The 13,623-nt window shown below is 44.6% G+C and overlaps 1 protein-coding gene and 1 pseudogene across 1 annotated transcript; both read left to right on the top strand.

Moving 5' to 3' along the window:
* The first annotated feature begins 212 nt into the window (after positions 1-212).
* mfsd2ab (MFSD2 lysolipid transporter A, lysophospholipid b) lies at positions 213-10,607 on the top strand. Its single transcript, XM_019876295.1, has 13 exons — positions 213-387; positions 489-613; positions 5,517-5,640; positions 6,536-6,614; positions 6,687-6,856; positions 6,937-7,027; positions 7,620-7,738; positions 7,986-8,069; positions 8,899-8,982; positions 9,093-9,205; positions 9,292-9,435; positions 9,833-10,009; positions 10,182-10,607. Exons 2-13 carry the CDS (start codon positions 603-605, stop codon positions 10,231-10,233), a joined length of 1,248 nt encoding a protein of 415 aa, XP_019731854.1. The 5' UTR covers positions 213-387; positions 489-602; the 3' UTR covers positions 10,234-10,607.
* Positions 10,608-12,744: 2,137 nt separating this feature from the next.
* LOC109519617 (SOSS complex subunit C pseudogene) lies at positions 12,745-13,529 on the top strand (annotated as a pseudogene).
* The last annotated feature ends 94 nt before the right edge of the window (positions 13,530-13,623 follow it).

Raw genomic sequence — 13,623 nt, forward strand, 5'->3', positions numbered from 1 at the left:
GTTGATCATGCTTGTCAGGCCTTTAAACCAAACATGAAAGGAAAAAGTTATCCATTACACTACTATAAAATCCAAGTATTATAAACAAGGACGTGTGGGTGGCTGGTGGTCATGGCCTTAATGAGGCCCGACACTAATCTCGTGGTCAAGGCCATGTGGCAAGTAATGGAGTGGAAAGTCAAAGGCTCCCCACTGTTGTGTTTTATTCGCCTACCAAGACTGTTGTCAGGAGTCTATTGTGCGGCCCAGCGTGGCGCAATTCGTACAGTGAGGAGCAGTACATTCTTTGTGCCCGCTTCGAATGGCGGACCGAACCGGCTGCCAAGGGCTTAAAGACACTCCTGACATCTCACTGCTGTCAAGCTGCGCTTCCGAGCCACAGACTAAGTACGGTTTAGTGGTGGTCACAAGGCATCCTAATCTAAAATGAGAAAGCGCATTTTTCGATTTAGCATGACATCCAATGACATTGTCTTCTCTTTTGGCAGCTGGATCCATTCTACGCCTCAATCATCCTGTTTGTGGGCCGAGCTTGGGACGCGGTCACGGACCCCACGGTGGGCTTCCTGGTCTCGCGGAGTCCCTGGACACGTTTTGGACGCATGATGCCATGGTAGGTGCTTTTACACCTACTTTCTCCTTGACATGTCACTCCTCAGCCAGCTGAACTTAAAGGCATCTTCACAGTTTTAAATCGTTCAAAAGTGTCTAATGGAATGCAGCTCTACTTGCACCTTAAAAACTCCTGGGTCAGAAATTGGACCCACCCACCAACTTGGGTCAATCTGACCCGACTTTAAGTCGTTTTGGTACAAAACAAAATAACCCAGAAAGTTGGCTCAAATCGACCCAGGTTAGCGGGTGGGTTCAAAATGTCTAACCCAAATTGTTGTTGTTTTTTTTTTTTTTTTTTCTTGACACAACAGTGTACGTTTTTTTGCTTTGACATGACTATGGTTGAAACTGGCGGATCTTTGCCCATCCTAGCTGTAAGATCGTGGGAGGAAACAAATTTGACCCAAAAGTTGGCTGCTCACAAAACTCTTAACCGCATGTTAGATTTCACACTTATTTGGGTGGAAAAGGACAACGTAGACCCAAATATTTGTATACAAGCAATTTTAAAAATGTGTGTTTATGATGTCCCATTTAAACCTTGCTGTGTTGAAATTGAAAAGGCATGAATGACGCTTTTAGAACTTCAGCGTTCGGGTGCGGGGCCTTGCACACACACAAAGTGCCACTCATCTCTCCCAACTGAGGTTACCACAGGTCACACTCATGCAATTGCTACGATGCCACTTCCTCGTCGCCCGCACAAGTCTCAGTGGAATCTTTGCCGTGAAGACACAATTCTCGGTTGAAACGCAAAGCGCAGCGTCATGGGGAAGGGGGAAGCCCCGTGCAGGTGGTGTGCACTGCATTCACAATTTCCCAACGTGTGGCCTCCAACTGGACGGCGATAAATCTAACCCCCATCTGCTATTTTGCGAATGCATTTTCACACACTCCTCTGAAGCTACCAGTGCCCCCCCCGCCCCCCTCCCAGTTTGGATGAAGTCTCTTCATAAATTCAGCGTTCAGATTTTCCTCGTGTGTAGTCTTTATTGGCCGCGAGTGGCTCCCCTTTTTTTTTTTTTTTAAATCACCGAGGCGGCCACAACCCAGTCCTTCTTTAACAACTATCATCGTACCATCCACGCCCCAGCGCCAAAGCTTCCCCTCAATGTTCACCGAGGCCGCCTGGAAAACGTCTGGATCTGCGGTTTCCGTCATTGCGCATGTCCGAAGGGTTCTGTGCCTGTGTTACGTGACCGAAATTGGGTGTAGAGTGTCAGAGGGGTTGACTGCCAGGCTGCTGTCTGCACGGATGTAAATTCTAGGGTGACTGTCGTTTTTAGTCGACGGGGTTTGAGACCATCGCTACAGGCAGCTGATATTTTGCCTTCTATGTTGCTTTAAAAAAAAAAAAAGTGTCTGGAATCAATCAATTAACTCAGGTTGACTGCCAGGCTGCAGTCAGCATGGATGTAAATTCTAGGGTGACTGTCCTATTTAGTCGATGGGGTTTGAGACCATCGCACGCTACAGGCAGCTGATATTTTGCCTTCTGTGTTGCTTTAAAAAAAAAAGTGTCTGGAATCAATCAATTAACTCAGCCTGTTGCAGTAAAGTGCAGTGAGTTCAGATTCGGGCTCTGTCATCAGCTAAACTAAGAACGCCAGGAACCATCCTTCTAACACTGCTCGTTCAACTGTCAAAAATCCGATTTATGTCCGTTTTTTTGACTTATTTGCTCTTAAGAGACCAAATGTGTACATGCACGGTGGATCTGATATCTTCAGATCAGAATGTCCGAGTCGATGGGGTTTGAGACCATCGCACGCTACAGGCAGCTGATATTTTGCCTTCTGTGTTGCTTTAAAAAAAAAAGTGTCTGGAATCAATCAATTAACTCAGCCTGTTGCAGTAAAGTGCAGTGAGTTCAGATTCGGGCTCTGTCATCAGCTAAACTAAGAACGCCAGGAACCATCCTTCCAACACTGCTCGTTCAACTGTCAAAAATCCGATTTATGTCCATCTTTTGACTTATTTGCCCTAAAGAGACCAAATGTGTACATGCATGGTGGATCTGATATCTTCAGATCAGAATGTCCGAGTGAGTCCCTTCACAAATATCCGATATCTCTCAGGTGTGTGCCAATGTACTGTAAATGCAGTCCAAACACGCAGATCAGATGAACACAAGCAGTTTGGCATCAACAAAATATGATGGTGAAATTGCGTGAGTGCAGTTTTTAGACCCATGATACAAATTGTATTGGGTTTTTCAGTTTGGGAAAAATAATACGTCATTGATTCCATTTCCATCCGGAAACGGGGTCATTCTTCTCCTCGCAATTTCCCATGCTGGGGCGTGGAGGAATCACCGGCATGCTCGGAAGCCGTGAGGCCACGTCACTCGACAAAGACGTGTGGAGGAAAGGGAGCACAACTGACGCGGCTGTGCAGGCAGCCACTCCATATTCCGTGGTAGTGCGTAAGGGGGGTGGGGGTGGAGAAGAGTGAGCTCAGCCTCTGATTGGTCCAGCCCACAACACACCATCAGTTTTAGCCAATGAGAGCGCCGCTATGGAGGCCTCGGATGTTTTTTTTTTTCCCCTCCCTTCCCTTCAGTCACATCACGAAGGTTATTATAGTTCAAGTGACTTATCAGTGCAGACTGTTGTCGTGTTGCCAAGTTCACAAAAGTGCGATTCAATTGTTGAATGTGAGGCTGTACTATTTGCCAGAGGGGATAATAATGTTTCATCTGAATAAAATGTGTTGACTTGCTTTTCAAACCACAAATATTTGATTTCCCCCAGTTTGTTGTCAGGGGGGGGAGATTGTGTTCAGTGCCGCCCACCTGTCACTGCCATCCAAGGTCGTTTGGACGGTCGGCCACGTGGGGGCCCCAAATGAAGAAACGTATCATTTGATCGTCGCTCATGTGGCGCTGGGGATCAGCTGCTTTGACCCCCCGCTCTCTCCACGTTATCGCACTCCCTCAGGGGTACAGTTAAATCAGATCATCCACACGGGTGGGAGGACGCTTCATGCGCCGGAGACGCCCCTTGACACAACTTAACCCAACACTGTATGCATTTATTCCATCCCATTTGTACAGGTCGGATTTGCCTTTTGGTTGCTCATTTTGAAGCCACTTGTGCTTTAGCGTGCGCAACATTGGTAGAACCGAAAATGGATGGATGGGATGACAAGCTCTGATGAATTAGAGGCATTTGATCGTAGACCGTCGAGACAACTTACGCACCGTATAGTGTCAAATATTGGCCGTCCCGCCAGCAGGCGCCGTGCCCCAATTAGTCAACAGGTGTGTCACCCACTTCCGGGACAGGTTGTAACTGTTTTTCTTCACACATGGAGTTCAATGGTGCTCAGCGTGTTTGAACTACCAAAGCACCTGAAGTCTCCCTCAGTTCCCTGCCCAGTATTAAAAATAATTTCAAGGCGATTAGCCTTCCATTAGACAGATTTGATTTGTTTTAGAAGAACCTGTTCAGTCTCTAAACGTGAGACAAAAAGTTGCTGGCGACCGAATTACCCATTGTGTCTGATTAATTATAGCTCACCTGATCAAAAATGACTCACGCGGCGCAGCATTTCCAGGACTACTCAAGGATGTCCTGGTTCAGAGGCGGCCGTGAAGAGGTCTCGTTTCCTTTTTTTTTTTGTGTGTGTGTGACACGAGCGGGGAATGTCGATCAGAGTGCCAACGGGAGTAGAACGCTTGCAGGGAATGGCCGAAAAGAACCCCCTCTTGCCAGGTTCTTGCCCAGGTCGCACACGCTGTAGTCCCCTTTTCCAAATCACCTCGGGGCACAGCTTCAGTACAAGGTGATTCATACTCTGATAGATCTTAAGTATGTTAGCGTCATACAATTATCAAATTCCTTCGCGTGTGTGTGTGTACAACAGTGACGTGTCGGAAGCAAACCGTATCACTGAAGATGCCCCGTGAAGGTCTGTGGGTCTTATGCAATGAGCCCCCCCCCCCGCAACATTGGTAGAACCGAAAATGGATGGATGGGATGACAAGCTCTGATGAATTAGAGGCATTTGATCGTAGACCGTCGAGACAACTTACGCACCGTATAGTGTCAAATATTGGCCGTCCCGCCAGCAGGCGCCGTGCCCCAATTAGTCAACAGGTGTGTCACCCACTTCCGGGACAGGTTGTAACTGTTTTTCTTCACACATGGAGTTCAATGGTGCTCAGCGTGTTTGAACTACCAAAGCACCTGAAGTCTCCCTCAGTTCCCTGCCCAGTATTAAAAATAATTTCAAGGCGATTAGCCTTCCATTAGACAGATTTGATTTGTTTTAGAAGAACCTGTTCAGTCTCTAAACGTGAGACAAAAAGTTGCTGGCGACCGAATTACCCATTGTGTCTGATTAATTATAGCTCACCTGATCAAAAATGACTCACGCGGCGCAGCATTTCCAGGACTACTCAAGGATGTCCTGGTTCAGAGGCGGCCGTGAAGAGGTCTCGTTTCCTTTTTTTTTTGTGTGTGTGTGTGACACGAGCGGGGAATGTCGATCAGAGTGCCAACGGGAGTAGAACGCTTGCAGGGAATGGCCGAAAAGAACCCCCTCTTGCCAGGTTCTTGCCCAGGTCGCACACGCTGTAGTCCCCTTTTCCAAATCACCTCGGGGCACAGCTTCAGTACAAGGTGATTCATACTCTGATAGATCTTAAGTATGTTAGCGTCATACAATTATCAAATTCCTTCGCGTGTGTGTGTGTACAACAGTGACGTGTCGGAAGCAAACCGTATCACTGAAGATGCCCCGTGAAGGTCTGTGGGTCTTATGCAATGAGCCCCCCCCCCCCACCCCGTGCTCAATCAATGCTTGCTTGTTGTCTTACGCGTGCATCACGCATGAAGACGTTCATGTTTTCATCCACAATGGCTTTTTTTTTTTTTTTTTTTTCCTTGTTCCCACAGGATTGCCCTCTCAACTCCCCTGGCTGTGATTTCTTACTTCCTGATATGGTACGTGCCCCCTTTTGAGGACGGCAAAGTCATCTGGTACCTTTTCTTCTACTGCGTCTTTCAGAGCCTTCAAACTGTGAGTATGCGCCACGCCCAACACTTTGAAGTAAATTAGCTTGTCTGTTCAGAAAAGTGTTTGAAGCCCGCAGCGTTACAATATGAAACACATTGAATGTTACGAAATATCACCCTGTCATTTAATTAAAAAAAAAAAGACTATTAAGATCACTTTTTTTTTTGACATTTTTTTTTTTTAATAGTTCTCGTTTTTCTGTACAAAAAAAAATATATTCACAATTAATTTTTTTCCCCACAACATTTATTGCCAATATTACAATGATTACTTTTTGGTTTTAACATATCACGTATTTGATTTCAAAAAATGTTTAAATGTTACATGTAAAAGTGAATCAATTTTATACAATTCATTGAAATAAGCGCTATACGCCTGTACTTACCTTTCAAAATGGTCTCATACTACGACACCGATACTTTCAGATCAACACAGATGACAGCACCATGTCAGCAGACAGCAAATTAGGCTCTGCAAAATAGAAAAATTCTACCTGGGCAGTTGTGGACTTTTCTTGAGCCCCGTCACCAGCTTGTGTTTTTAAGCAATATTTGAATAGAATAAAATACTTTTTCACTACAATTACAACATGTAGTGGTGTTTTAAAGTATCAGAACTCGGTCATGGCGCATACTCGGTACTTCGCATTTGGCCCGGAAAAAAAAAGTGACATCAATCCATCCAGAAAATAAATTGAATGTTCCATGTCGCATTTATTTTTAATTAAAAACTGTTGAATGTTACAGGATGAAAAAAAAGAGAGACTTTGTCACGTCGAAATGTAGACTATTGTTTTTCTCTTTTTAAAAGAGAACTGCCGAATGGAACAAATTCATTTCAAACCGCGTGACCCAAAAGCAAATTTGTCTGATGTCTTCCTGTCTCGTGTCCGTTTCAGTGCTTCCATGTGCCATATTCCGCCCTCACCATGTTCATCAGCTCCGAGCAGAAAGAAAGGGACTCTGCTACAGCTTACAGTGAGTCGCGTTGTTTCCTTTATCGGGTTTCCTGAGGACAGAAGAAGAAATGTTTCTTATTCCCTGAACCAGGGATGACGGTGGAGGTTTTGGGCACTGTGCTCGGTACCGCCATCCAGGGCCAAATCGTGGGCATGGCCAACGCGCCCTGCGTCCCGGGACCGGGGGAAATTTTGGCGGACTCCAGCAACTCCTCGCTCGGCCTCAACGGAACAAACCACGTCATCTCCCTGGAACACACGGTACGCAATGTCACCATTCAGTTTGTGGACGCGCAATCCGGAAAGTTTTGCCTCACGTCTGTTTTTTTTTTTCCCAACAGAGAGCCGCCTACATGATCGCCTCCGGTGTCATCTGCTTAATCTACGTCCTCTGCGCCATTGTGCTGTTCTTTGGCGTGAGGGAGCAAAAAGGTCATGTCCATGCACGGTGTTCGAAATTATAAACCAAATATGCAGTTTGTTTTTTTTTTTGGTTTGTTTTTTTCCTCATTTTCCAAATTCATTAATTCAAAGGTCACACAGAGTTTGTCTCTCTTTACGTAAACGCCAACATTGTCTTGCATGATCATTTGATTGCGGAAGGCATATTATTATTTATGTATTTATTGATTTATATTTTTTCCACCTCAGTCAGTTTGGAAACTCGATATTTCGTTGCGACCGATCTCTCGCTTCCATCATTCCAGAACAAAACTATTAAAAGCTGAGTTGGGAACCGCATATTCAAAACAGGTCTGAGATTTGTTATTAGTGACAAAGCAGGCATGCAAAAACGTATCTGGGGTGTGTGTCTAAAATGTTTCGTTATCTTAAAACATAAAGCCTAATTGAAAACGACCCAGTTGTTGAACTTCCTGATTACAAGCAAGCAAGCACGTGTCTTTTTTTTTTTTTTTGGGTGACCTCATCCAGCTGTACTTTACATGTATAAGTGAGGCTTTAAACAAATTAGAGGCCTCATGTGAAGAAACTCAAGTTTTGTTTTGTTTTTTTCCCTCTTCAGACTCGAACCGTCCCAAGTCGGAGCCCTTGTCGTTCATCCAGGGCATCAAGCTGGTGATGGGTCACGGCCCCTACGCCAAACTGGTCATGGCCTTCCTTTTCACCTCCTTAGCATTCATGGTACGCATACACACAGACAAAAAAAATGTACCTTTGGCCTTGTCAAATGTAAACTGGCTTCTTTTTGTTCATCAGAGACTTTCTGGGGCTTCTTTTGAGAAGTTTTTCGCTTGTTTCCACTCTGAACTAATTCATTTCAAAAAATTATTATTATTATTATTTTTTTTAAACATCCACACTTGGCAGTTTTCTGTCCCTTAAGGTGGTGAATCCCTCTTCAGAAACTAATTTTTTCTTTATTTCACAGCTCCTCGAGGGAAACTTTGCACTGTTCTGTAGCTACACCCTTGGCTTCCGAAACGACTTCCAGAATATTTTGTTGGTGATCATGGTGAGTTCACACACACACACACACACACACACACACACACACACACACACACACACACACACAGCAGCAGCAGCAGGTGTTGTTTCAGGTAGGCTGTTGCCATAACAATCTCCCAAAGACTTCCTGCGAAAGGTCTTGCACATAAATTGCGTGCAGTCACAAAGCTGGTCTGTAGTCCATCAGAGTGCCACAGTGTTCTCACTGTCCATTACCATGTGAGAGCCAAGCCTGAATGCCGTGTTATTCCCACAGATGGACAAGAAGAATGTGCACACCCCCCCCGCCCCCCGAAAAAAAAAAAGGATTCATTTTGTACGAATCAGTCATCGCCCCCAGTTTTAATTGTAGCAAATACATCCACTGTAGCAGGCAGACCAAGCCAAGTGTGGGTGGGGCGGGGGGGGTGAGTGCAGGTTCACAGCATTGAGCAGATTACGCCACTTGATCCTTTACTTCATGGGAAGGATTACGGAGCCGACGAGGAATTTATTTAGCCAGATGACTTTATTCACTAATCGTCTGTGCGAAGGAGGGCAGTTCTTTCGAAGACGTTCCTGCTGGGAAGAAAAGCAAACGGGGCTGATCCCCAAAGGTCACTTGAGGAGAGATGAGTCAGAGTCAAAACGATGCGCCCCCCTGGGGAATTTACCCACGGACGTTGAAGATCTTTGTGACCGTTTCCATTGTCATGCGCGCGTTACATAATGTCGCACGGGCTCATTCCTACTTTGTTGCTCGTACGGCATTGCATTGAGAGCGCCTCGCGTGCACTGAGGGCGAAACGTGTTGGTTAACCGGAGCGTGCATGTCTCCCTTCCGTCCGTCACAGCTCTCGGCCACTCTCACCATCCCCTTCTGGCAGTGGTTCCTCACCAAATTCGGGAAGAAGACGGCCGTCTACGTCGGCACCTTGGTAAAGTCCCTGTTTGACAAAACGCGGCACATTACAAAGAAATTGATGCGACGTGATTTTTTTTTTTTTTTTTCTTGACCCGTACCTGAATATGCTTCTCCTCTCTCCAGTCTGTGGTTCCCTTCATGATCCTGGTGGTGTGCTTGAAGAGCAACCTTGTCGTGACCTACATCGTCTCCTTTGCCGCCGGCGTCAGCGTGGCGGCCGCCTTCCTGCTGCCTTGGTGAGACCCCCCCCACCCACGACTCTCAGCATCCGCCCTGCAGTCACCGACGCACGGCTAACTCAAAACCCTCCTTTGTCCATCAGGTCTATGCTACCCGACGTCGTCGACGACTTCCAGGTGCAAAACCCCGATGCCATTGGCCACGAGGCGCTCTTCTATTCGTTCTACGTCTTCTTCACCAAGTTCGCCTCCGGAGTCTCCCTGGGCATCTCCACTCTCAGTTTAGAGTAAGCACTCGCACGGCGTGAACCATATTTGTGTAGCGGCGTGATAAGGCTTCGCAAAAAGGCAGCGTTCAATTTCTCGATTGCGTTAACGGCCATATAATCAATCATTCATGAATGCCACAAGATGGCAGCAGAGCACTACGATTACTACAACAACCAGTTGTAGGACTTTGGAGATTGCACTTTGTTTCCCTGGATGCCTGTCGTCAATTTTTTTTTTTTAAATTCCTGTTCACAAGCACAGTGCTGAATGACGTTAATCCAAATCTCACAAATCCTACATCAAAGTTTTTGTTTTTTTTTTAACTTTAATGCGATTCCGCTACAGTAGAGTGTCATGCTTCTGTCATAAGACCGCGCCTTAACTTTTGTCCTTTTTTCTTTTCTCTGCATCCAGTTTTGCCGGCTACATCTCTCGAGGTTGCTCCCAGCCGCCGGAAGTGGACATCACGCTGAAGGTGCTGGTCTCGGCTGCCCCCATCTTACTCATCATGATCGGCCTGGTAATCCTGTACAAGTACCCCATTGACGAGGACAGGAGGCTCGAGAACCGCAAACTGCTCCAGCACCAAAGGTAACCTTTTGAGGCCGAAAGGCGCACGGTGTATTTCGAGTCACTTTTGGGGAAGTTGCCACATTTTAGGGTGACAGAATGACATTAACGTTATTTGTATTGCTGGAAAATTTCACCCAGAAGGTATGTAGGAGTTTCATAACACTACATTTATTGTCTTTTCTCCTGGCAGAGACGAGGCAGAATCCGAATCTGACTCGACGGAACTTTCCAACATGATCTAGTGCATTTTTTTAATGCACCGACCAATCAAGATAAGCGCCTGGTATTTTGCACTAGGCGGGACCAAGTGATTTTGGCCCGTCTTATCTGAGAGACACTGCCTTGTTGCTGCTGCTATTTCCTTTCAAGAGGCTGAAAAAAATGTGCCAACACAACCTGACATTTACACACTTGTTTGCTCGGTCAGGTCTCTTTTTGTACTGCTCAAACCGTTTTTTTTTTTTTTTTTTTTTTGACTTTTGTGCAAGTGCACAAAAAAGCCTGCTTCCATCTTTTTCTTTTTTTAATCCAGTGACTTTGAGCACTGCGCTAGCGACCTGAAACTTGAACGATTAGCGTCTGTGCCTGAGCTCAGTTCAGTAGCAAAAAAAAAAAAGACAAACTGACACTTCATTTCAAGGCACTTGTTCTATAATCACTGGCTGGTCTACACTATTTGTCTTGACAGCCTGATTGTTCTCAATTTCAATTTAGGTAAACCATTCGCACCTCTTCAAGGGCTTGTTTTTGTTTCATTCCATAAAGTAAAACCACTACAATAGATTTGCTACGTATCTATAGAACAACTCCTGAGGAAAAGGAAAATCATCTTTTTTTTTTTTTTTTTTTTTTACGACTGAACACTGAGCTAAAAGGCGAAGGCAGCCAGTACCTGAATATGTGATCGCCTTAGTTAAGTATTTATTAGTTTTTTTTATTTTACAGTTTGGACAGAGGACGCATTTTGCAGTATTTAAAATATATTTAAGGGCAGAATTGACATAAAGTTAAATGTTTTCATGCCTTTTTAATGTGTCACTATTGTTTCTGTCTGTACTCGGTGAAGAAAGGATGCACATAATTGTGGGGAAAAAAAATAGGACGATGGGAATGTTGAGTGAGGTTTTTTTTTTCCTCTGTATATATGCATAAGTCTTGTAGGATAAACATCTGTTTTGTGGTTTTCATTCATATCCATCGATATGAAAACGTGTACATTCGGCATCCAATGTTATATGTACATCTGTAACACGTTCTCGATTGGGGTACCCATGTGAAGTTTTTTTTCCTTGCATTTTTGTCCACAAAAAGAGAGAAAGAAATTCTAATTTAAGAAAAGGACCTTTGCCTAATTTGTAAAGGACGCTGCGCATGATGCCATGTCGTCTCAACCAACTGGAACCTTTGTTCATTATATGGTCATTGTTGACATTTTTTTTGAGTTGTGGGACTGCAGTTAAATTGAACTTTTTTTTCTCTCTTGTGTGACACTTTCATGAGGCTGTGAACCAAATGTGTGATCTTTAATCCCCCAGAGACACATACATGTAGAGTATACACACAAGGGTGTGCGCAAGTGCGCGCGCACACACACACACACACACACACACACACACACAAGCCTTGTGTACAAGACTCTGTTCATATGTTTATAGTGTACGTAAATTTGTAAATACCTTTGATATTTGTCGTTGCAAGTGCTTTGTTCTACTCTTCTGTAGTTTATTTAAGAAGGAAAAACAAATGAGATTGAGAACACTAAATGATGGAAAAATGAAGTGTGTGAAAATTGATTTTTTTCCGCCCAGTGCACATACAGAGAACCACTAAGTCACACAGAAATTCGCAACTACAGAAAATAAAGTTATAGTTAATATGAAAGTGTGAGGGTGTTCAAGTACCTAGTGAAAACTCATGCAAACACTGGGGGAACTCTTGAGATTAGAGCCTGGAAACAGACTGACTGAGGCAGGTAATGCTGGACACCAAGCCTGCCCAGAGCTTTTCATGTTTGAATGTTTTAAAAGTGAAGCCTGATAATTTACTTGGAATTTTAATGCTCTTATGAGAAACCTCACACACACTAAAACATAAGAAGGCAGGATTTAAAAAAAAAATTGTGAAAGACTAAACACAATTTTAAATGTCAGGCAAAAAATAATGTACAATATACAGTATGTACTCACCAAATATATGTCCATAAAACGAAATCTTATTTCAGGAATCGCTTTAATCTGCAGGTTTCTTCGTTTACGTTTGAATTTGTGACATCTGGTGTCTGTTTACTGTAACAACACCTAATCCAAACCCAGAAGTGACTTGAAGTACAACTCTGGCGTCAAATGCGCTGTATGTGCAACATACAGCACAGAAGAAATTTCTTCCCTCTCAAACAGACAAGAGGAGCCGCTGCGGGTGCTCGCGCAGCCATCAAAAGAACAGTTAACATCAAATGACAAAATAATACAACACAACACATAAGACACAGACAGTCGTGCAATCTTAACCACTTTTCCTGCATACACTTTGTTGTTTGAAGCAGTTATAGATGAAAGAGGAGCGAATCAAAGTGTCTTTTTCACCAGACTGTCTAACAGCACCGACCTTTCCGCTCAACAAAGCGGGGCTGTGAAAATGCTGCCCATTACAGGCGCAAAACACAATCGTCCCGGGGCTGTCCACAACTACAGTCAAAAGGCGCCGACATTCCTCCCAATCAAAATCAGTGCTGAAAAGGTCTGAGAAAAATTTTAAAGAGCTCTCTATTTTGATTTAAAACTTTATATTTGTTTAGACCTGGATTTATTAAATTTCATTCAATTTCTGTCGGAAAAGACATGTAAAGTCTATGTTTAATATTTTTTAAATACTGTCTGTGCGGCACGCCCAAGCTAACTGTACTCCAACCAGCAGGTGGCGATAATGCGCTACTGTTAATACACGAAGAACGCATACACGGAACGGAAGTTCCATATTTATTTACGGAAATAAAACGGAAGTAAAGTAGATTTACGACTATTTTCAATAAACCCCCAGAAAAAAGGTGTGGATTTGGAATTCACTCTTGATTCTCAATCACTCTAACCGTGCAAGCCACGTTAAAATGACCGCCGCCAATCCGCCAGGCTTTCCCACCAACACCCGCGTTGCCATCCTGGCCGAGTTGGACAAGGAGAAGCGGCGGCTGCTTCAGACTCAGTCCTTGAGCGATCCCGGGGCCAACACGCCACTGACCTGCAGAGGCGGCGCGACGAAGGACGCGAGGGAAAGCGCGGAGCTGCAGCACATCGCAGCCCAGCAGAAGGCCGCCCTCCAGCACGCCCACGGACACTCGTCCGGCTTCTTCATTACCCAGGATTCGGCGTTCGGCAACCTCATCCTCCCGGTGCTTCCACGCCTGGAGCCCGACTTGTAATCGCCTCCCTCAATCTGTTGGACATTGCGAACTCATCCGTATCATGTTCACATGTCAAATATTTAATGTTGTAATAAATGCTTTCCTTGAGGAATAAATGGCAGTCGTGCTTTTGTTTTCCTATTTTGTTCGAGCCTCATAAGCCTCTGTAGCTGTATTAAATATGCAATGGGAAAAATCTGAAAAACTTGCTTTATTGCTTAAACTGACTACAATA

This window comes from Hippocampus comes, unplaced genomic scaffold (genome assembly GCF_001891065.2).
Source record: "Hippocampus comes isolate QL1 unplaced genomic scaffold, H_comes_QL1_v1.1 scaffold244, whole genome shotgun sequence".
Taxonomy (NCBI): domain Eukaryota; kingdom Metazoa; phylum Chordata; class Actinopteri; order Syngnathiformes; family Syngnathidae; genus Hippocampus; species Hippocampus comes.

Coding starts and splice junctions, on each gene's coding strand:
- mfsd2ab (XM_019876295.1), top strand. Junction 9,436..9,832: donor ATCTCCACTCTCAGTTTAGA/GTAAGCACTCGC, acceptor CTCTGCATCCAG/TTTTGCCGGCTACATCTCTC. Junction 10,010..10,181: donor AAACTGCTCCAGCACCAAAG/GTAACCTTTTGA, acceptor TTCTCCTGGCAG/AGACGAGGCAGAATCCGAAT.